The following is a 24,316-nucleotide window of genomic DNA, read 5'->3' on the forward strand; positions in this document are numbered from 1 at the left end:
CTTCAGAGATTCCTGAAATTTTAATTCTCGGCCCTATACTCTTTTTAATTTACATTAACGATCTTCCTAGGTCACATCTAAGGTGGCATTGTTCGCTGATGATACTACCATTTATTCTTGTCTTGATAAGAAGCCAACACTCTCTGATTTCTTGGAGGGGCATTTGAGCTTGAAAAGGATCTCACTTCTGCTACAGCATGGGCTCACAATGGCTTGGTGATTCAGATGAAACTCAATTTTTTTCAGCCAATCGCTATCGCAATAATTTAGATCTTCCTATATTTATGGACGATAATATACTTGATGAGTCATCAACTCTTCATCTTCTAGGATTAACTCTTACTTCCGATCTTTCTTGGAAACCATATATCAAATCCTTTTTCAAATCCATAAATCAAAGGTGCAAAAACGCATTGTAAAAATAGTTGGACCTGCTCTTGCAGCCAACCTTCAACCATTATCACATCATCGTAATGTTGCTTCTCTTTCTCTTCATTATAGTATTCTACAAATACTATAATGAGCACTGCTCTAAAGAGCTAGCATCTCTTGTGCCATTAACTAAAATTCATTCTTGTGTTACTCATCATTCAATTAAGTCTCATCCTTTTTTTCTGTGACTGTTTCTAAGTGCTCCAAAAACTCTTATTTGTCTAGTTTTTTCCTTGAACATCAGTTCTTTGGAATTCGCTTCCTTCATCTTGCTTTCCTGATTCATATAATTTGCAATCTTTTAAGTCATCTGTCAATCATTATCTTGCTCTACAATCTTCATCTTTTCTCTTTCAGTAACTTCCAACTCTAATTAGTGGTTGCTTGCAGCCTTGTTGGAAGTGAAGATGTTTAAAAGAAAAAAAAAATATATATATATATAGTTTGTTGCATTTGGGAAGCACGGAAAGAAAAAAATGATTCTTACGCCAACCCATATGTCACTTTTAATTACTTTTGACTTTCGTCCAACATTTGCGTGTTAGACGAAAGTCAAAACCATTAATTTAATTACAAATTAATCGTTTTTTAAAAAAACCACAAAAACGCAAATTTAATTGACCAAAATGTTTTTAAAAACATTCAGAATGTTTTTAAAAACTGACTCACAACGGAGTGCTGCTACATCTACTATCTTTTAGCTTGACCCGAAAGGGAGTGCTGCTACATCGACTGAGGGTTTGGTTGGAGCAGGCAGTCTATCAATTGATAAAAAAAAAAAATTCTTGTCTTGCATTTTAATTTTTACTTTTTGTCAACAAAATATGGAAAAAACTTTCAGACAACATATAAGAGTTCTATATATATATATATATATATATATATATATATATATATATATATATATATATATATATATATATATATATATATATATATATATATATATATATATATATATATATATATATATATATATATATATATATATATATATATATATTTGCCAACCTCAATCTTTTAGAGATTGGCATCAGGTCGGCAAAAATTATTTGATACAAAGGTCTTACCATAAAACAAAGAAACGAGGTCGGAAATATTTCGCCAACCTTAAACACTTTCAGGTCAACAGTTAGGTGGGCATTGCCAAATGCCAACCCTGATTCCGAGGGTTGCATATATATATATATATATATATATATATATATATATATATATATATATATATATATATATACATATATATATACATATATATATATATATATATATATACATATATATATACATATATATATATATATATATATATATATATATATATATATATATATATATATATATATATATATATATATATATATATATATTTCAGTAACTAAACTAATAACCAAACTGATATAAGAATGATAAAATTATTGATGTTATTTGACAAATTCTCTGGTACATATACTATACATACCCTGCATACTCACTTGTTGTATAAGTGATTATCAATTTTGATTTTGCTATAAGCTTTGAAATCATCTTTTAAAAGCATTACAGGATGTGCAACATGAGATAACTGGGATATCTAAAATAAATTCTGAATTAAAATATGACATAAATTTTGTATGTTACATATTTGACCAGACTTTTTTATACTTTCTTTTTGTTTAAACAATATAATACTTTTATGTATGCAAAAACATGGAACATTAAGTTTAGGTGTCACACTTTTGTTTAAAAACTAATCAATGGAGTGGCACCTAAATAAAAGAACTAAACAAAATATAGCAAAATTAAAATTAATAATGTGATAATAAAAAAAATAATATTAATAATAATATTAACAATAACAATAATAATAATAATAACAATAATAACAATAATAATAATAACAAAAATAATAATAATAATAATAACAATAATAATAATAACAATAATAATAATAATAATGAGAACATTAAGGTTAGATAAAAGGAGAATAGTAAACTGATTTCAGAGCATGTTGGGAAACATATTACCGTATTAAAAAAAACATACTATTAGCTTGTAAGAGTTTTTTATTTAATTGAATAAGATGATACTGCCATGATAGGTTTTTGTTCAAAAAAACTTGCATTATTGTATTCAGAGAATTATTCAGAAATATTATAGTATTATGATAAACATCAAATTTATTAACAAAAAAAGTTTAGACATAAACAATAGAAACTTATAACTGATATACAAAATTAGGTATATCAATTATAAGTAAAAGTAAATTTTATCGTTAAATTGGAAAGATATTGGTTTTCGAAATAATTTCATTTCTAATTTCATTTAGAAAAATTATAAAGCTATAATACCGATTGACTGACACCCCACATTAAAACAGCCATTCTTGGATCTTTAGCTCTGAAGACTTTTACTTTTTGATGGAAAGCTTTCATCTTTTTTCTTTTCGATTTCGTTTTAGTAACAGATTTCTTTATGTTATCCATTTTTTTAAGCAGTAACTTTATAAAAATGATATTTTGTAATTATAGCTTAATTATAGGTAGAAAAACACGAACAAGTTTGCTCACTTGTTTCAATACTTCTTTTGATAAGTTCGTCTTCTCGGGTGTTTTTATTTTTATTTTTATTTTACGGAATCATCTTTAACTACGATAACAACTTTCGCACTCGTAATCCAGAGTGAAGGTTATAATTTGTAGATTTAGCGGTTAATCTGCAGCTGTTATACGGAAGTAAAATTTTGATGAAAGTTTAATTTCATTTTAAAAATTAAGTAGTTAAAAAATTAAGTAGTTTTTTAAAATCAAATTTTTACCTTAACGTCGAAGGCGTCATGTTTGTATCACGTCAAGCCAAAACAGCTTTAATTAAAATATTTATATATTTAAAAAAATTTATTCTAGACTTGGTTTTAGAAAAATATTATGAAAAGTTATTGTTAATAATTCTTTTAAATATGAACATTCAAATCGCGATAGTTTTAAACAAAAAGCTTTTGAGGTGTTTTAAAAAAAACAAAACAAAAAACAATTAAGTTTGTATTAAAAAATCAGGTTTATATTGAAATTCGTTGTTTTAAAAAAATAACTTTAAAGGAATTGAAAACTTTATAACATAAAACAAAACAAAAGTAAAAAAATTAAGTAGTACGTAAGTTGTATAAAATTTAAGGCAATTAAACATTTTTTTTTTTTTTTTTTGTAGTTATTTAATTGCTTCCATAAGTCCTTACGGTTTAATCTCAGAGCATCGTGGAAAAGTTTATTTGCCTTTAATTACAAGGCAACAAAATTAAAAAAACAAAGAACTTTGTTCTGAGAATAATATAGATTCTCAGAACAAAGTTCTTTGTTTTTTTAATTTTGTTGCCTTGTAATTAAAGGTTGGTTCCTAATTTGGACAAGGTGGTCATAAGGGTTGGTTTTCAATAAATAATAATATACTATCAATAAAATAAAAAAATGATGAAAAAGACATTTGCGGTTTTTGCTGTAACTGGAAAAATCTTATCGGGTTTTGGAACTTTTTTTTGTTTGTTTGTTTGTGAAAAATTAATTTGAGAAATCAGATGAATAATAAATAAAACACAAATAATTCATATTAAAAAAATTAAAGGTTTAAACTGAATTTAAACAATGTCATTAAAAATCATTTTAATATTCAGTTAAACACCAACTTGGGCATCTTTCATATTTAAAATCGTTGCGTAATGATTCATGCATTCGTACTTCGTAATATGTTGAGCAGCACCTGCGCAATCACCACCTAATACTGAATTTTTTGCCCCAATACTAATTCTTTCCAAATCTGCATTCGTTGTTCCACAATCCCAGCACCAAATACAGATGGAATGCGAATTGCATTTTAACTTTACTTTCAATTTTAGACCAGATTGTTTCCATCGGGTTTAACATTGGAGTGTAGAATCCTAAAAGTTACAATTGAGCTAGATAATTTTTAAACACCCTTTCCAAACAAGCGTGGCATGGAGTATTGTCTGTTACGATGAACAAATCCTTTAAAATATTCTGGGATGTAACCCACTGGTGAAACATAACCAACACCTACTTGTTACAAGATTCTGCATTAAATGATTCTCTGCGACTTTACATCGTGACAGCATTTGTTGTTGGTATAGCTGCAATCAAATGTATATTTGCACGTTTGTTTGGCACGTCCTTGCATTTTTCGACAAAAAACATTAAAATTTGTTTCATCCAACCAAACTATCTGATAACCATTTGTTCGGTTGTATGTATTTCATGCCGACAAATTGGACAAGTGGGTTCTGGTTGTTCCGGAAGCGGATGTAAGCTAATTTGGTAAAATAAATGCTGTCGCGGATTCAATTTAAATGCAGACTTTTTGGTCATAATGCATTGATAAATAACACAACGATCTTTTAAATTATTATCGCTGGCGCATAAAAGTGCTTAATTTGATATTATTAACTTATTCAAATTCATGTTCAAGAAAACCTTTTATAATGACCTAAAAGCTTACATTATGAATTCGCAATTCAAATTATGACTTTTCATTTACATGTTACGATTTCTTAATTACCATTTATATTTTTTATTGGAATTATTTTTTTATTGGATTATATTTTTATCATTTATATTGGAAGGATTGGTGGAACCCTCCCCCTCCTCCTCCCTCACATAAAATCGCCTCTGGCTGCAGTCATACTCAGTATATCTGTAAAATAAGGAAACAAGTTAGTATAGTGTTCCAATAAAATTTCCAATATTTTTAATTATAAAATGTTGGTAAATTAGTTTTGTTGTTCTTACTAATGTGTTAGTGTTGAATCTACGTTTTAAAATGATTGCTACCTCGTTGCAGTTTCTAGTTTTACAAGTAAAGAGAAGTTAGATATCTATAAAATTTATTATTTATTATCAAAATCTTTTATCCTGAGTAGGCTCCTTTTTAAACACAAAAACACTCCATTACGAAAGAAGAAGGTTAAAAGTTCGTTAAAAGTTAAAATATCATTAAGATAATTTAACTTTTAACGAACTTTTAAAGAACATACGTATTTTTTGCAAAGAATTTTTTTTTTTTTACAAATTTTAAAACAAATTTTATAAGTTAACATTTGTTATTAATTTAGTTGTTAAATATGACAGTTACCAATAGCGAAATAAGAAATATGTTTAGGGAAATGTTCGCTAAGTACAAGAAAGACATAGAGTTACTAATAAAACAACAAGAAGAAAACGTTTCTAAACTCATTAATGCAAATGCAAAGATAACGAGTGACAGACAACAAAAAGCAGAATTAAATATTATCGACAGTATGGAAAAAATTAAAAGACTCGAAAAGGATGTATAAAAGGATGTACATAAGTTGATATAAAAGAAAGCTTAAATTTTCACGAAGAACTCATCGAAAAAAAGATTTAAAATAGTATTGAATCTATCGAGAAAGAGTTTCTAAATATGTAGCACATAAAAATATTGAGTTTACCGACCTTAAAAAAAAACTAAGAGAAATTGAAGAACGGTCACGAAGAAATAATCTCAGGATCGGTGGACTGAAAGAAAGCGAAAATGAATTATGGGCGGAAAGTGAAACAAATGTGATCAAACTGTTTGAACAGACTTTAGGGGTAAAAAAAAGTTAAAATTGAACGAGCCCATCGCTGAGGACGCAAAGATGCAAAAAAGCCACGTACAATAATGATAAAACCTTTAGATTACAAAGAAAGAGTAGAAGTTTTAAAAAATTCTTTTATAAAAGGGTGAAACTATTTTCATTAATGAAGATTTTTACTATGAAACTAACGAGATAAGAAAAGACTTGAGAGATGAAAACTGAAAAGCAGCTGGGAAAATTTGCATATAAATCGTATGATAAGCTAATTATTTGCATATTCAATTCAATATCGAGGACCTTATTTGTGGAAAAAGTTTCTTAATATTGCAAATACGAAAAAAGTTAGTATACAACAGTTTGAAAATGACTTGAAACTGGTGTTATTACTTATGGATTTTAACATATCCGATTTTAAATGCTTCTAAAGTTCAATTATATAAAATGTCTCAGAATTTATCAACTTTTTTTTCTTGTTTACTTGATTTGTACTCTTAACATGAATATTGTTCTTGAAATATTTCTTAAACTAATTGTTATTTATAAGACAAAATAATGTCTTCTACTTGCCCCACCAGTGTTTTTATTTATAAACTTTTAAATTGTAAAAGTTAGAGCAAAAGCGAATCAAACCGATCACCGAACAATAAAAATCAAGTAACTTTATTATTTTTTTAAATTTTTAAACTATTTTTTTTAAATAAGATAAAAAATACCAACAAGCACATTATTAATTAATATTTTTTTTTTAATTGTATTTGAAAATATGAAAACTAGAAAAAAAAATGATCGCTTTTGGCAGAAAGTCTGTTAAAACCGATCAATATAAAATACATTAAATAAATTTAACATTTTATATATGTAAATGTATATATTTTTATATATTTTTTATATGGCGTACAGAAATATGCTATATATTTTTTATATAGCATACAGAAATAATAAAAGATTTAAGGTTTGCATTTTTTACAACAAAACAATCTGAACCCATTACAAAATTTTTTGGCAAACATGTTTTGTTGCAGAGCCAAGTATTGCAATTTGGATTCTCGCATGACATCATGTCCGAATGTAATTCTTTTTTACACTTTCTGCATTTGATAACTTTTCTTTTTTTGGCTGAAGGTGTTGTAATCGGTTCTATATTTTAAGTTACTTCTTTTTCTTTTTTACAACTCTCTTTTAAACTTTTATAAATATAAAATGACTGAAAAATTACTTGGATTTTATTTTGACACATTTGAATAGAGGAGATGATTCTCTTTCTTCTGGTGCTTTTATTTTTTAAATATTCCTATTAGTTCCGGTTTTATTTAAATTTTTTGATCAGTGATCGAAAAAATAGTATGATCGGTTTGACTCGCTTTTAACTCTATAACACAATAAATTGGAAAAAAAATAATAATAAAATACAAACAAGAAACATTCTGCCATCAAACAAAAAAACAACAGCATTAAAAAGTAAATGAAACTGACACATTAAAAATAATTTAAAAAATTTGATCACTGAATCCAATTCTTTCTTCGTTAGTTCGAAGTTTATTTATTTGCGTAAGAACTTTGTTATTGTAATTCGATTTCCTTTTTTTTTTATTATTATTATTTCATTTTTTTTTCCTCTCTTCTTTTTGGTTTCTATACTTCTCCTTTATCTATTGTTTTTTTCTATTTATTCCTTTTTTATTTTTCTATGATCTATTTCTATCGTATTTTTTTTAAATTTTTATTCAAACATCTTTTTTTTTAAATATGCCTTTATAAAAAAGCTTGCGCCATCGTGGAAGTCATTGCATTTGATAGTAATATTACCGTAGTCATTTACATTGCGGTGAGTAAATTATAAATGAGTTAAATGGATGAGATACCGAAATAAAATCTTTAAACAGTTTAAAGAAATTTTGTGAATATTAAAATTTGTTATTTTGCTTTTCCAGGGAGAGAGGAGGACAACTGCCCAACCCCTCCCCTCCCCTTCCTTGCCCTAGCCTGCCGGCGCCTATAAGTGTAAGATTGCTGATATTGTACCGATGCCTACATTGTACTTTTAACATAATTCGTTATTTTTACAACCCACTAGAATTTTTCAATTCATTTTTTATCTTTGCTGAATGAAATTAAGGAATCAACTGTTTTTCTTTGTCATTCAACTGCATTAAGGCCAGAGTAAGCTCTTGTTGGTTTGTTATTGGAGATTTCTTATTTTAGGGATTTATGGCTAAGCGTAATTCATTAAAGAAAGTAGAAAATATGATTTGTTCAGTGTATTTATGTTTAAGCATAATTTATCTAAATTCGAAATAACTACCTGGAATTTAAAATACGTTATTATTAGTTGTCAAATTTTTTAATTAACCGAATGTCAGATTAGTTGCGTAAATTGTACCTCAAGGCAGATCCTAAATTGTACCGACGCTACTATTTTGACCGCTAAAAAACGCGTGTAAAATTAAAAAAAAAAAATTTGAAATGTCAAAACAGAGATATTTTTGCTTATCGTAATAGCGATATCGGATTAAATGCCGTTTGTTTAAAATACGTTTGTTTAAAATTCCTAAACCAACCTTTATAAGGTATGTGGAACATAAAAACGTATATGCAAATGACTCAACTAAGCATTTTGGTAGGTGTAGTAATTTATCTCCTAAAATTGAGAAAGAGTTAGTTGAATATTAAAACTCGAATCGTGTATGTTTGAAATAGCTGAGAAGAATAAAATAACTCATCAGTTTAACAAAGATTTTGGCATGGCTGGAAAGAAGTGGTATTACCAATTTATGAAACGTCACCCCTGCCTGAGTTTGAGGTTACCTTAACCAACATCTATGGCACTGAAATGAAACTGGAATAAGTACAGTTCAGAAACCAATGAAAAATACCACTGAAGTATGTTGCACGAATGCTGTTGGATCTTTTGTACCTCCTATGCTAATTTATAATCGCAAGAGATTTAAAAAGAAGCTCAAAGATGGAGCACCACCATTTTTGGATATTCTGATAGTGGTTAGATAACCACAGATTTGTTTATTTTGTGGATTAGGCATTTTATAAACTATCTTTGTCTTAAACTTTTAAACAGAACAAAGAGAGTACTTCTTATCCTCGATGGTCATTCAACACATACAAAAAATCTAGAAGCTTTAGTTTTAGCTCAAGATCATGGAATAGTAATGCTATCTTTGCCATCACATACTACTTATAGGTTACAACCTTTGGATAGATTGTTTTTCAAAGCATTGAATTCTAAATATAACATAGCCTATGATAAATGGATGCGAAGCCATCCAGGCAGATGTATTACTCAATTTCAAGTGTCTCAACTTTTTGGAGAGGCTTATGCAAAGATTGTTGGTATGTAAACAGCTATTAATGCATTTAGAGACTCTTGGATATATCTAGTAGACAACTCAGTGTTTCAGGAAGAAGACTTTACACCTTCCAAATTACTCAGATTACAATCAAAAACTTTCCAAACAGTAAGTAGTTATTTTCTAGCTTTATATACAAATTGTTTTAATTAAAATTATCCAGTTGTTGTTGGTTATTCAAATTTAACAAATTTTACCATTTTTTTATGTTAACATATTTTTTTAATTTTGAGATTCCAATTAAAGAAATATCCATTCTTTTAATACGAACTTCACCACTTAAACAAAAAAAGAAAAATTCCAGTACTACTCTTGTATTGACAAGTAGTCCTTATAAACATGCACTCTCTAGCTCAGTTTTATCAATATCAACTAAAAAGATAAAACAGGGCAGGAGTGGTGTTAAAAGGTTCAAGCATGCAAATACATCTTCTCATAGTGAAAGCTGGTTTTGTTACCTTTGTGAAGAAAATATAGAAAAGAATATGATAAAATATCTTGCTTGTCAAGGTTGGTGTCATGTTGACTGTGTTAATCAAAAACAGAAACAATATATCTGCAACTTTTGTCAAAAATAAAGTTTTTATGTACTTTATTTTACATTATTTAGTATAACTGTTTTTAAAACAGATATAGTACATACTGTTTTACATTATTTAGTATAGCTATTTTTAATATCTGTCTTCCTCCTCTATTCTAATCCTAGCTAGCCCATTGGTAAGCATAAGATTTAAATAAAAATTGTACCATATTTGGTGATACCTGTTGTTGGCATTTTCCAGAAGAAAAAAAAATTCAAATTGCTTAGAGTTTATTAAATAAAAGACTGTATTTCATTAGATTATGGGCAGCTATGTGTTATGTTATGTTATATCAGAACATTTCCAATTGCCGATTTTACAAAAGCCATTCGTTTTAATCAGTTCTTTGAATCCCTTAAATCTAAAATCATAAAATATTTGTGAAGTTGTAAAGTATTTGAAATTAAGAAAGTCGTACAATATTGGATTACAATGGTACGATTAAGGATCTAGTTTCCTTAATTGTACTCTTAGCACTATTTTTTAAATTTGATTCTTTGAAACTTAACGCTTTTTAAATTATGAGTTTTTTTAACATCTTTACAACAAACAATCCCTAAACTATGAAATACAATATAGGCTAACAGACATTCAGCCGACGTTCAGCCGATTTGGTTCTGTTTTTTATTTCAATAATACAAAAAAATACAAATAAAAAACCGAAAATTTTTCTATTAAATTTTAAAAATGGCAGCATCTAAATATTAATACGCTAATTTAATAGTAGTGTTTTCTACTGCTTTTCTACACGCGGATCAGTACTCCACGCGATCTTTCAAGCAAGGTCTGCAAGCGAATAAGAGCTGATAAATTTTTAGTTTCAACAGGAATCGATGTTGTTCATTGTTTAATTTTACTATAAAATTAAAAATAAATGTTTGTTTGTTGTTGGTTGTTTGTATTTTTCTAATTTCTATAGCCTGTTCCTTTTCTTTAAATAAAATAAGACTGTTATTTGTTGACATGTAAGTGTATTTGCATAAATTTGCGTATATTTCAGTATATTCTTTATTTCTCTGTATCTATATGTATATTTTCTTTTAGATTAAAAAATAAGGTATAGAAAATAATAAAATAGAAAATAGAGAAAGCAGTAGAAAACAAAAAAAAATTATGTTGGAAGTTATAGACGGATTGGAATTGTTTTGAGTTTGTCTGTTGATGTATGCGCAAATTCTTGGCAGTCAAAACAAATTGTCGTGGGTTAATTTTTTGCTGGACTTCGCGTAAAACTTCTGAAGATGTCGTCAAAATCTTTGTATTTAACCATGTTAAACAGTAGTCAGAGGCGTAGAAAGAATTTTTTGGTGTTCGAGATAGGTAACTTCCAGACATGGAGCAAACTCCAAACATTTATATGTTCATACTTAGTGAGGGTTTGCAAAAAACTGCGATGATTGGACGCTGGGAACAAAAAAGCCCCAAAATTTTCGACCCCCTGCCCTAAACGTGAGAGCAACAAGTTAATGAAGTATTTTTTGTACTATTCTTAACTAGACTTATATTCATCCATAAATTTTAGATTTCATTTTAAAATATTTTAGCGTTCAAAAATTATGACCATATAAACTTTAAACCCACCTCAATTTGAGGGGGTTGGAAATTTTATATGGTAATAATTTTTAAACGCTAATAAATAATACTGTGAAACTTGAAATTTATCGATGAATATAAGTCTAGTTAAGAATTGTACAAAAAATACTTAATCAACTTGTTGCTCTCACGTTTGGGGCGGGGGGGGGAGGGGAAAGCAAAAATTTAGGGGCTTTTTTGTTCCCAGCCCATCTAGGGGCTTTTTTGTTCCCAATCATCGCAATTTTTTTGCAAACCCTCATTATTTGACATAAGTATAAACATATAAATGTTTGGAGTTTGATCCATGTCTGGAAGTTACCTATCTCGAACACCAAAAAATTCTTTCTACGCCTCTGACAGTAGTTGTTTTTTTTCCCAGCAAAACATAATCAATAAGAAATTAAACAAATTTAAACAAAGGCTATTGAATGTATTTGGTGTAAGCATAAATCTATCAGGAATAAAAGGGTAGTTTTCAAACCTTGTTATATAATTATAACATCTAATTATAAGACAAGAGTATATCAGAACTTGAAGAAATTAATGTTATTGCCGCATAAAGATAAATTGTATTTTAGTCCGAGCAGCTTAAAATAAAAAATAAAGGAAGGCAATTAAGTAAGATTTTGATAAAACAAAGTCAATAATTATTTGTTAACAACAGAGCTTTGTGTATTTTGTTAAAAATTTCCCTATTGATTCGTTTGAAAACATGAAGAAAAATCATAAATATTATGCACAAGTGCAGGGTTAACTATATGTTCTAAATAAAGAATATTGTGATTTTTTTGTTTGGGCTTCAAATCATTATTTATTGGTTCGAGTTACAAGAGACTTAGAGTTTATTGATGAAATGATGCCTTTGCTCTGGAAATTATTCATTGAGTGTTTACCTCCTTAAGTTGTTACATACAAAAATGATGTATGTTTAGACAATAAACAAAAGTATTACTGTATTTACAAAAAACCCTGTTTTGAACCAATGATAACATGTGATAAACCAGGTTGTAAAGTTGAGTGGTTTCATTATTCTTGTGTGAAAATTACACAAGTTCCAGTTGGTTCCTGGATATGCAATAGTTGCTTGAAATAAAATTGTGTTTAATAGGGTTCTTCTGTCTACACGATTATTTTGCAATGTATTTCGGCTTATAAAAAACGTTTATTTACATAGCCACATATTGTTAAAAACATGATTTGGTATTTAATTTTGCCTTTGAAATGATTTTTTTAAAGATTTAGACATTTATCAATTCTTTTATAAAGCTTCAAATATTTTCTTTTTTTTCAATTAAACTTTGTTTTTTATTTTAAAACTTTTTTTTGAAAGACCTTAAAGGCTTGGTTTAAGGATATTTTGGTATATGAGTTAAAGTTACTTATGATATTTTATGCTAGTTCTCATAAAAAAGTTTTGTAAAATATCTCCTTGTCAAAATAATGTTAACAAAATTGAAGTAATTTTTTTTTATATATTGATTGTGTCTACAATTAGAGATAATGTGTCTTTTTTGTGCTAATCTTGTTATTTTTTAGAATATTTTTGAAGATTTTTTTTTGTGTGTGTGGCTAAATGTCAAATTTTGTGTAGTTGAAATTCTTTATTTGACCAGTAAAAGTGTACTGAAGATAGCAAAATACACAAAGCTCTGTTGTTAACAAATAATTATTGACTTTGTTTTATCAAAATCTTACTTAATTGCCTTCATTTATTTTTATTTTAAATTGCTCGGACTAAAATACAATTTATCTTTATGCGGTAATAGCATTAATTTCAACAAGTTCTGGTATACTCTTGTCTTTATAATAAGATGTTATAATTATATAACAAGGTTTGAAAACTACCCTTTTATTCCTGATAGATTTACGCTTACACCAAACACATTCAATAGCCTTCTGTAAATTTACCTAATTTCTTATTGATTATGCTTTGCTGGAAAAAAAATCACTACTGTTTAGCATGGTAAAATACAAAGATTTTGACCACATCTTCAGAAGTTTAATACGAAGTCCAGCAAAAAATTAACCCACAACGATTTGTTTTGACTGCCAAGAATTTGCGCATGCGTACATCAACGGACAAACTCAAAACAATTCCAACCCGTCTATCTGAATATATTTAGATTTTTAAATTTGTTCTTAAATGGTGTTATCTTTTTTTTTTTACTTTAGATAAAAATATACTAACTGAAATTGCCAAAAAAATATGGGTATTAACAAATCCTAAATTAAATTGTTAGAGGTTTTTACTTTGAATAATAATTGTAATAAATTGTTTTAATTTTTGTTTATTAATTTTTGATCCAATGGTTAAGCTAATGAGTTAAATTGTAGAGGTTTATATATCATATATATTCTGAAGTAATTGCATTTGATTCTTTTTTTTAAATACATTGCTTAATATTAGGCATTTTGATTTTTTTTCTTTTAAATAGTTAAATAAAATTGTTTTATAGATGAGAAATCAAGTAAGGTTCAACATTGTGTTTTTGTTTTTGTTACCAAATAATATCTTTTTGTAGATATTATCTATCTTTTTTATATTATTTATCTTTTTGTAGATATGTTTACCACTTTAGACTTAATATTTTGATATTTGATGAGATGTATTAATCGGTTTTTATTTTTTTCTTCATTATTATCATGAAAATTGCGCCCTAAGAACGTGATTGGTTGTAATGGTTCTCACATGACCGAAAAGGTGAGGTGGACTGACCAAAAAGGTGAGGGCGTTAAATGGGAAAAGGTAGGGCGTCAAGGGGTGTAACAAGTTACAAGTGGTGACATGGTGACATGGTGACAAGTGGTGACAAGTGGTGACATGGTAACAAGTGGTGACATGGCGACAAGTGACATGATGACATGGTGACATGGTGACAAGTGACAAGTGGTGACATGGTGACAAGTGTTGACATGGTGACAAGTGACATGGTGATAAGTGAAAATGACGTATGCGTGACAGGGTCATTCTTGTCACAGTGTGCATGTTGTGACATGGTGATTTATAAAAAAATAAAAAAAATTGCGTTTATATTATTGAATTTATTAAAAAAAAAACAACGGTTTATAATCTCGATAGGGTCGTTTGCCATAAATTAAGCGGTTAAAAAAGAAAAAAAAAATGTTTTTATATTATTTCTTCACAGTTGTAAGATAATTCAGAACTGAGCGCTTCTTCTGCAATAAAATCTTTTTCTTTTTGTGTCAATGATGGCGAATAATTTGGCATTTTTATTCTAATCTAAAAAAAATATTTTTAAACGGGTTATTCTTTAAGGAAAAAAATTTTCAAGTTTATAAATTTGAATCTGTTAATAAAAAGGTGTTGAAAAAATGGTATAAAAAAAAACGCAAGAAAACGATAAAAATAATCGATAAAAACTCGGCATTGACATTATTTTTAGATGGAGAAAAATAAACCGTTGCAACAGTTTGAGCAGCCGAAAAAAGTATCAGTCGTGAAACCGTACAACCCTCAAGACGATAGCACGATCAAGTATCATAATGGTATTCCGTACGATAGCACGCACTATAGTTTCCCTGTGTATTAAATTAAAGAGAGTCATGGTGGAAAAAAGATTTTTTAAAAAATCAAAAAACTTTTTTGTTATTCGACCGCTTCAGACATGATATAAAAGAATACAGCAATAAAAAATACTAATTTTGCAATAAAAACGTAAATAATCTTGAAAATTGACTTGTTGTAAAATAAAAAAGTATTAAAATATGAAATAAAAATGTATTATAATAAAGTCTATTTACAGTTTAAAAAAAAATCTTGTTTTAAATGTGGGATGCAAAAATGACATCCCGCACATTGTTCGTCTATATCCCATATAAACGAGCATTCTTTCCAGCAGCATGGTTTTTCTGGCCAACTGCATAAACAGCAACCAGAGCAAAAATATCTTTTTTCCGGTTTGTCAAAGTCTTTTTTAATTTTCTCAAGCTCTTTCATTTTTTTTCTTTTCATATCTTTCTCCTTTTCGTTTTTTGTTTTTTTGTAGGCATAATTTATTTCTAAAAAAGAAAAAAAAGTGGTTAGGTTGTGCTCAAGTTTGACATGTTTATAAATGTATACATACCTTCAGTTGAGATTGTGTTTTCCGTTTCTTTTTTTTCGCAATACCTGTTTCTTTTTCCTGTTCTTCCTTTTTTCATAATTTTTTTATCCATCTAAAAAAATTATACAAAATATTCGTAAATTATTTTATGATTAAGAAAATAATTTGCATTTATAAATTCGTATTGATTTTTTAACCAATAAATAGTTTTTAAAATAATATTAAATATATTGTCAAGATATTTTTTGCATTGGTTAACCAAACAAGGTTTAAAATTTATTTCTGCAAAAATACAACTAAAAATACTTTGAAGTCCTTTTATTAAAGCTTTTTGTATAATAAAAAAAGACAAATCTGTAGAAGTTCTCCATAGCCAATACGGTCCGCGAGTATAGCTTAAATTTTTTATAAATATTCTATGTGTCCTATATTCAGAAAAACCATATTCGTCATGAAATCTCCGCAAGATTTTGTCAAAATTAAATTTGAAATTGACCAAAATAGATTCAATTTCATCCATGACTGCTTCCATTTTATTTTTTAACTTTTTTATTGATAATTTTCTTAAACAGAGTTGTTTTAATGACAAATCAATTTCTCCATTGGGGTAACATTTTATTTCTTTCATGATTTGATCGTAAATGTCAATATTAAACCAAATTCTTGTGTTTTGTGCCACCTCTTTTAAATAGTAAGAATAAGGAATAAACTTGTTTTCTCGTTTTGCTTTTTTCCGTTTAATTATTTCTTCCCAGACTATATTTTCTTCTAAATCTCGATGAAAAACACAAAAAAAATCAACATTAGGTTCTTCATAATTTTCCGTGTCACCAATTTCTTGAGTGTATTTTTTAATGTTTTTCATTCTGAAAAAAAAAAAAAAAACTGTTATTAAAGATAATCGAGTATACTATTATTACAAATAAATTTTTCATAAATGACAAAGTTATATTGATCGGTAAACCATTCAATAGTTTTTAAAGTAATTTTAAAAAAATGGTGCAGATAATCTTTATTCAAGTGATAATATTTTTTTTTTGAATATTCAGTTTCATAATATACTTGTGCAAATAAATAAACTAAGTTTATTAAAACATTATGCTGCAAAATAAAAAATTTTAAATGAGGTTTTATAAACTTGTCCAAGTTTTTTGTTGATACTTTATCAGTTTTTAGTATATATTTGGCAACTTTTTTTTTCATCGAATTTTCTTTTCTTTTTTCGAGGTAGTAAAGAAGAGTTTTTTTATCAAAATATTTTTCGAGAACACAAAGTACATTTTGAGTTAAATTTGTCATTTCTTTTTTTATTCGAATAAATACCATTTTGCGTTTACATAAATCTAATAAAGAAAGTATCGGTTTGTCGGTATAAAGTTCTTGAAACGTGCGAGAAAGATTATCTTTACCAAGCCATATCTGAGCTTTATTAATAAACATTTTAGTGTAGTATGTGTATCGTCTCAGCTCTGGATTAAATGAACTATGTTCTCCATTTTCCCTTATCATTCGAGGACGTTTGTGTTTGATAACAAATAAATTGCTGCTGTATTTTCTTTTAAGAGTCTTCCTTTCTTTCTCCGTCATATTTTCTTTTTTGGTTTTTTTCTTTGTTCAATTTTGATTTAAATTTGCTAATCTCAGCGTTGGCAAAGAATCTTCGAGCAGTTTGAAAACTTATCTTTGAAATTTTCTGAAAACGTTTGAATGTCTTTGTAAATTTACCTTATTTTTGTGAGCATTTTTTTTAGTTGGTTCTAAAACAAAAAAAAATGACAAAAATAATTGTAATATATATTATACTGCGTGTGAATAACAACAAAAATTAAAGTTAATATTTATTCTTAATATTATAAAGTATCATTTGCTATAAATATTTAAAAGTTCTTTTTGTTTTGCAACCACAACTTCGACCGGATAATTGCTTTTGTTTGGTTGTCCGTCAATTATCGCTGCTTTTGGCGTCTGACCATTTGATAAATTTATGCAGTCTTCATATGTTGGCAATTGAGGAATTTTCTTCTTATATTTTATATATAAATCCGTTCTTCCGATTATTGCTAACATTTCTAATAAAAGATTGAATTTGCTTTCAGGTGATATGAATTCTTTGTTGTCGTGATAAATGGAATATGTGTTAAAGTGTTCCATTAAATCAATGCCATCTTTTATTTGTTCCTTCAAACGGAGCGGTATAGATAGACAAAATTTTAAACTACGTGTGTTGTCACTCGTAAGATGATCTGCAAGTTCTCTGAAATATTTTTCAATCATTTTTTTTGCTAAAGAATAAAAAAGTTTTAATATCAATTATTTAATACATTTAAAAAAAAATATTTAAATGTGATTTTCAATAGACACATTAATATACAGCATGTTGTTTACAATAAAATTTTTCAAATGTTCGTGATTTATAAATTCTGTATATCCGATAGCCGGATTATATTCATGAACAGGTTGGTAAAAGTATCGACAATATCCGGCATTTTCAAGTTGACCTTGGTTATAATTACCAAATGATATTTCCTTTTTCATTTCGTGAACATTATTTCGCAGAGTAACAATAACTCTTCTTTTAAACGGCCATTTTAAAACGTGATCATGTGGAGATTGTAAAAGTTGAAAGTAAATGGCCATTTTTTTTTCAGCAATTTCGTACCCATACATTTTTATTCGATAAAAATAACCGTCTGTGGTGTAAGCAGGGTCGGAATAAAACGGTTCATTGGACAGTAATCTGAGATCCATTTGGTCACATTTGATAATTTGATTATCAGTGATTGGAAAATTTTCTTTTGATATTTTCATATCGCAAACAAGAGATTTTGAATTTGCAATTTCTTCATTTTTTTCGTTTATCAAATTTGTCAAGTTTTCTGTTGAGCTTTTGACATGATTTTCAAATTCTTTATTTTTGCAAGTGACCAAACTTGTCAGTTGAGCAATTTGTTAGTTTGAATTAGAAAGTGAAAGCATACAGTTATTGATTATTTTGTTAAAGACATTTGTGTTTGATTTTATGGTTTCGTTTATATTTTCAGATGCCTTTATTATTAATCTTTCTTCTAAATGTGATAAACAATCTGTGACATGGTTTGCCATTATTTCAGTTGGTATTTGATGGACGCATAAAAAACACAAAAAGGTGCTTGGTTGAATTTCTTCATATCGGCATTCGTGCGTTTCTAAATTATTTACATTGATTCCACAGCAAAAGCAAGAAGTCGAATTAATTTTTTCCAAACAGTTTTGTTGATGATCAAGCAGGTTCTCGATATTTTGCAACATTCCACAATAACAGCAGCATATTTTTTCAGTGTTTTTGCGACTAAAGAATTAATTTATGAGCCCATTTTTGAAAAAGAAAATACAAAAAAAAAACATTTTTTAAAAACAAAACTTACTTGATTAACGGTTCCATTTTTTTTAATTGAAAATTTCAAGTGTGAAATATTTTTTTTTCTAAACTTTAAACTTATATAAAAAAAGTAAATATTTATTAAACAAGTGTGAAACGACAAAATTAAATGATCGGATTAAAATAAAAAACGACAGTAAACTGTAAAAACAAATTTAAAGAGAAAATGATTTTCATTGATAAAATTCTGAGAAAATATTAAAGGTATTTTTGGAAAAAAAAAAATTTAGAAAGATTTTTCCGAGAAAATTTACAAAATTTTATTAATAATCTATTAATTATTAATTATCAACTTTAATAATCAACGCGTTTAAATTGCTTATAAACAGTTCGTCGCGTTCAAGACGGTTTTTTCATCGTTTAGCCATGACCCCGGGGTCAGGGGGGCCCATTTTTTGGCCCCCTTGACCCCAGGGATCGGGGTACGGGGTCAAAACCCAGCTAAGAACCTTCTCCCCCTCGAGGACTACCCTCATGCCAAATTTCATCGAGATCGGTCTGGCGGTTTGGATTTCTATAGAGAACAAACAAACAAACACACACAAACACACATTGCCCTTTATATATATAGCTGGAGTTACCCGGCGTTGCTCGGGCCAATATTTAAACTGGCTTACCTGATATCTGTACACAAAAATGGGCCCAAAAATGGGCCTAAAAAATCGGCCCAAAAAATGGTCCCCCCTGACCCCGGGGTCAGGGGGGCCCATTTTTTGGCCCCCTTGACCCCGGGGATCGGGGTACGGGGTCAAAACCCAGCTAAGAACCTTCTCCCACTCGAGGACTACCCCCATGCCAAATTTCATCGAGATCGGTCCGGCGGTTTGGATTTCTATAGAGAACAAACAAACAAACACACACACACACATTGCCTTTTATATATATAGAAGATAGAAGATAAATATAGAAGAAAAAATTTTTAAATAGTTTTATTGATGGCAAAAATAAGATATACGCCTAGAACTAAAGAAACAGCCGGTAACTTTTTTTATTTTGAAAAAAAAAAAACAGTTTGAATATTTTTTAAATAAAATAAAAAATTTGTTTTTAGAATATATGGCGCGATCAAAAGCTACGGTGCCACGCTTAAAGTTTTCAAAATTAACACAAACAAATAATCCGATTACTCTTCAACAAAATCTTCCTAGCAACTGTAAAAACATAGTTATGTGCAAACGTAATACAAATAAAAAATATAAAGATAACAAAACAAATCGAAAACTGGGAAGAGTCGGTAAAAAAATAAAACGTTGGCGACAAACAGAAGAAAATTATATACATGGAAAATTAAACAAAAAACTAAATATATTCTCAAAAAAATTGTAAAAAAAAAATATTTATAATGTTACACGCTGGTTATCAAAGCCGTATTTTTTTAAAAGATATAAAATTTTTCTTTTATGGTTCCGTGCTTTATAGCTTTTACTTCTTCTTTTCTTTTTTTTTCTCTAAAAAAAGTGAAAGAAAATAAACAAAAAAATAAAAAAAAAGCAAAACTTATTTTTATGGTTAAAAAATATTTACCTCTGTAACTTTAAAGTCGATTGAATCTTCATCTTCAACTTTTTCAACGTTATCTTTGACTTGCGTAACATTATCTTCGACTGTTAAATCAATCACATTAACTTCTTTTTCTTTCATCGAATCCATGACCATATCATAAGCCGCAATAAAATCTTCAATAGGCACTCCGTCTGGTTTTAACACCCTTTCATAGAATTCCAAATCCTTATCATCAAATTTAGTGATAACTTCTGTTGTGTTCATTGTGGCGAATTGATATTTTTTCAAAACAAGCTGCTATTTATCTGAAAAAAACAAGTAATGTTTGCTCAGCTATATTTATTTTTTTATAAATTATTACAAAAGAATTACGTAGTTGAAAGAAATATTAAATATATGTTATAACAAACATTTTTTTTATTTCTGATCAAAATAATTAAAAAAAACTTTAATAAACTTTAATGTTTGTTCAGCTTTATTAAACGCTTTTTCTTTTTCTATTCATTCTCTTCAAAGAGTAATGATTTCTGAGAAAAGTGTTTAGAAAAACAAATAACTGTTCTCTTTCTTAGAGCGAAACAATAATTTAAAAGATTTCAAAGTACATAAACACATCACGTATACGTAGCACATCACGTATACGTTCGCATTCTGCACTATGTTGTAATCACGTATACGTTCGCATTCTGCACTATGTTGTAATCGCCATTCATGAACCGTTCGTGGGTTCAAATCTCAGCTTCGCCCTTAAACTTCGATCTTTATCATGTCATTAAATGTAAAAACACTATAACCGTATGGTTTAGTGAACACTATAACCGTATGGTTTAGTGATGTATTGTCTAGAAAGTTATGTGTAAAAAACACTATAACCGTACGGTTTAGTGATGTAATGTCTAAAAAGTTATATGTCAAAACACTATAGTCATAGTGAGCGCACTAGACTTGGTGATGTCCGTCAAGAAAGTTATATGTTAACACTATAGTTCTGGTGAATACACGAGACTTGGTGATGTCTGTCTAGAAAGTTATAAGTAAGCAGGCAAAAAATAAGCATGCAAAAAAAAAAAAATAAGTAAGAAATAAATTAAGTTAGTAAGCAGGAAAATAAGTAAGCAAGTTAACCGCGGTTAAATAAAAGTAGGCCTACTCATAAGTAAGATGAATAAGTAAGTAAGATGAATAAGTAAGGCTAAGTAAGACAGTGTCGGGGACACAAAATTTTTTACAAAAAAAAACAAGTCACTAAGCAAGAAAAATAAGTCAGTTAAAATGTCTGTCGTGGAAGTTATAAGTAAGCAGGCAAAAATTAAGCATGCAAAAAAAAAATTAAGTAAGAAATAAAAATAAGTTAGTAAGCAGGAAAATAAGTAAGCAAGTTAATACTCATAAGTAAGACAATACTACTCCTAAGTAAGACAATAAGTATGTAAGATGATTAAGTAAGGCCAAGTAAGGCAGTGTCGGGGACACAAAATTTTTTTATAAAAAACAAAACAAGTCAGTAAGCAGGAAAAATAAGCAAGTTAAAATGAAGAAAAAAATACTCGAAAAGTAAAGTAGGTCTACTAAGTAAGATATGCAAGTAAGACAAATAAGGTGTAAAAGTAAGGTAGTGTTGGGAGGCACAAAATATTATTTTAAATAATTATTACAATTGTGTAAAAAAGTAAAGTTAATTAAACGTGTATATAGAAGAAAAAATACAGCGTAAAATTAAATATTTTTATAAATTTCGTATAAATATATTTTAACAAAATGTACACAATTTATGAAAAAAATGTCAAGAACAAGGTCAATAGCATCTAGGCGAGAAATTGATTTTAGAGTTTTTCCTGCCAGTCCTCCACCAGTGAATTTATTAAATTTAGGAATGGGAATGAAAGATCTACAAGTAGTTGTAGATCAATTGGATTGTAAAAAAATTCTTTATTGCAAGCGAAAAACAAAGGCAACGTATAAAAGAAATAGACAAAACATCAAAAATGGACGTGCAGGACAGCCGATATATAAATGGGTCTTGACAAAAAAACATTAGATAAATGTTTACATAAATTTTATATTAACAAAATATTTTATCAACAAAACCAAATAATCCTCCATGAAGAACTTGAAGTAAGATAAAAAATAAAGTATTGAATATGTAAAAAAGACTTGATTTGAAATAGAAAAATAAAAAAGCAAGTATAAAAAGACAAAAGAAAGTTAAAGATTAAATTTAGTCGGAAAACGTGTTTTTTTTAAAAAAAAAAAAAAAATAATCGCGACAATATCATGGAAGGAGGAGATTTAAAAAACGAGGAAGAGTAAACACTCAAAAACACTATAAAAAACGCGGACAAGGCATTTTAGGAAGCGTACTTGGTAGTATACCATTGCTTGGACCACTGTTTAACACTATATTTTAAAAGAAAAAATGTATAAACGCTGTCATCGAATTGGCACTATTCATCATCAGAAACAAAAATGTTCAACTTGTTTTTTAAACGCATTTTTTACTATTGTGCAAAATGACGTAAAAACATTTTCTTTGTTGGTAAAAGACATGAAACGTGATGTTAAAGGATACATCAGAAATATCAGAATGGATGTTTCGAATCGCGGAGAATATATTGTTTTATTTTCATATTTAAACGGTCATTTGGTCGAGATGATATGTGGTAATGTAAATGAAGGTGATTCGAGTTTAACTTCTTTTTTAGGCGGATTCGAACTTGAATATGTTGTAGCATTAAATATGTACATTGTAAAATATAATGATAGAGTGTTATATGAAGGAAAGAAATTGCCTTTATTATAAGAAAACAAAATTGTATTTTTTGTAAATTAAACAGTGTTTTAATTTTAATTTTTTTTTAATAAATAACGCAACTTTTAAAAAAAATAACAAGTATTAATCATGGATTTCAAAACATGTTTGGCCGAGTTTTACAATAATTTTTCCTCGCCTTCGCCTGTTTAGGATTTACAACCGTTAGATTCTTCATATAGCACGTTAAAATCTTTAAATAAAAATTTTAAATTGTTTTTCCGAGTAGACGCAAGCAATCAAATGAAAATAATGCGTTCATCTGATATGGCTATTATTACATTTATAATTCGGCAAAAAGAAAATAAATTTGAAATGCTATAAAATGACTTTATTGAAGTGATAAAAGATACATTTCAAATATGGCTACTCGAAAGCGAATGAGAAAAACAAGCGCTAAAAATAAAAGACATTTTTTGAGACGAAAAATGAAGAAAACTCGGGGACACGGATTAGCCGATTACATAACTCCGAAAAACGTGTCAAATGCTTTGCAAGTCGGTTCTCTTTTGTTAAGTTTAAAAAAAGCGTGGAAAGGAAAAAAACCAAACACGGTAAATTTAACAAAAGCTGTCGAACCTTATATGCAAGATTACTCTTTTGAAGTACGATAAAGAAAAAAATTATAATTTGTATTTTATTTTTTATTTAAATAAAATGTATATACAAAAATAAATGTTTTTTTATTTTTTGAAAACTTTGGTTTCTGTTGCGTTTAATAAAGACTTTTTTTTTTGCCGTTGCAATAATCACAAGTTATGTTAATCTTTGGTAACTTAAATATCTTTTTCTCGTATGTAACATATAATATATCGTCCTTGATAACGCCAAGACATTTGTTAAATTCTTCCAAAACTGCTTTTTGATTTTCTTTTGCCAAAATACAATATAATTGACCGTAACCACCACACGTATTGCACAATTGTTCTTCGATAGTGTCGCGTAAAGGACATATAGCTTGTCTTTGCATTTTTTTTTATAACAAGTT

General features: G+C 28.1%; 2 protein-coding genes and 2 long non-coding RNA genes across 5 annotated transcripts in view; 1 reads left to right on the forward strand and 3 right to left on the reverse strand.

Moving 5' to 3' along the window:
• The window catches only part of LOC100204551 (phosphatidylinositol 5-phosphate 4-kinase type-2 alpha), a 24,056-nt gene extending 20,961 nt beyond the window's left edge, over positions 1-3,095 (reverse strand). Inside the window, exons 1-3 of one of the 2 annotated variants that reach the window (XM_065810766.1) lie at positions 2,982-3,091; positions 2,763-2,912; positions 1,908-2,005 (exon numbers count right to left, since the gene is read on the reverse strand). In XM_065810766.1, coding sequence (XP_065666838.1) covers positions 1,908-2,005; positions 2,763-2,897 — 233 coding nt within the window. In that variant the 5' untranslated portion in view covers positions 2,898-2,912; positions 2,982-3,091. Of the gene's footprint in view, positions 1-1,894; positions 2,006-2,762 lie in introns of both variants that reach the window. The other variant, XM_065810767.1, reaches the window with a different exon arrangement.
• Positions 3,096-15,292: 12,197 nt separating this feature from the next.
• Positions 15,293-19,127, reverse strand: LOC136087579 (uncharacterized). Its single transcript, XR_010641902.1, has 3 exons — positions 19,003-19,127; positions 15,620-18,926; positions 15,293-15,554 (listed from the first exon to the last, which is right to left on the reverse strand). It is a non-coding gene; the product is annotated as an uncharacterized LOC136087579 (long non-coding RNA).
• Positions 19,128-19,923: 796 nt separating this feature from the next.
• LOC136087237 (uncharacterized) lies at positions 19,924-20,264 on the forward strand. Its single transcript, XR_010641658.1, has 2 exons — positions 19,924-19,994; positions 20,068-20,264. It is a non-coding gene; the product is annotated as an uncharacterized LOC136087237 (long non-coding RNA).
• Positions 20,079-20,820, reverse strand: LOC136087236 (uncharacterized). The gene is made up of 2 exons (XM_065809704.1): positions 20,541-20,820; positions 20,079-20,464 (listed from the first exon to the last, which is right to left on the reverse strand). The coding sequence occupies exons 1-2, from the start codon at positions 20,781-20,783 to the stop codon at positions 20,354-20,356; spliced, it is 354 nt and encodes a 117-aa protein (XP_065665776.1). The 5' UTR covers positions 20,784-20,820; the 3' UTR covers positions 20,079-20,353.
• Positions 20,821-24,316: the final 3,496 nt, after the last annotated feature.

The sequence above is a fragment of the Hydra vulgaris genome, chromosome 11 (genome assembly GCF_038396675.1).
Source record: "Hydra vulgaris chromosome 11, alternate assembly HydraT2T_AEP".
NCBI lineage: Eukaryota > Metazoa > Cnidaria > Hydrozoa > Anthoathecata > Hydridae > Hydra > Hydra vulgaris.

Excerpts from the sequence above, each read along its gene's own strand:
- LOC136087236 (XM_065809704.1), bottom strand. The coding sequence starts at position 20,783 with ATGAACACAACAGAAGTTATCACTAAATTTGATGATAAGGATTTGGAA. Across the intron at positions 20,465-20,540 it reads TCGACTTTAAAGTTACAGAG|AGAAAAAAAAAGAAAAGAAG; the intron begins GTAAATATTTTT and ends CACTTTTTTTAG.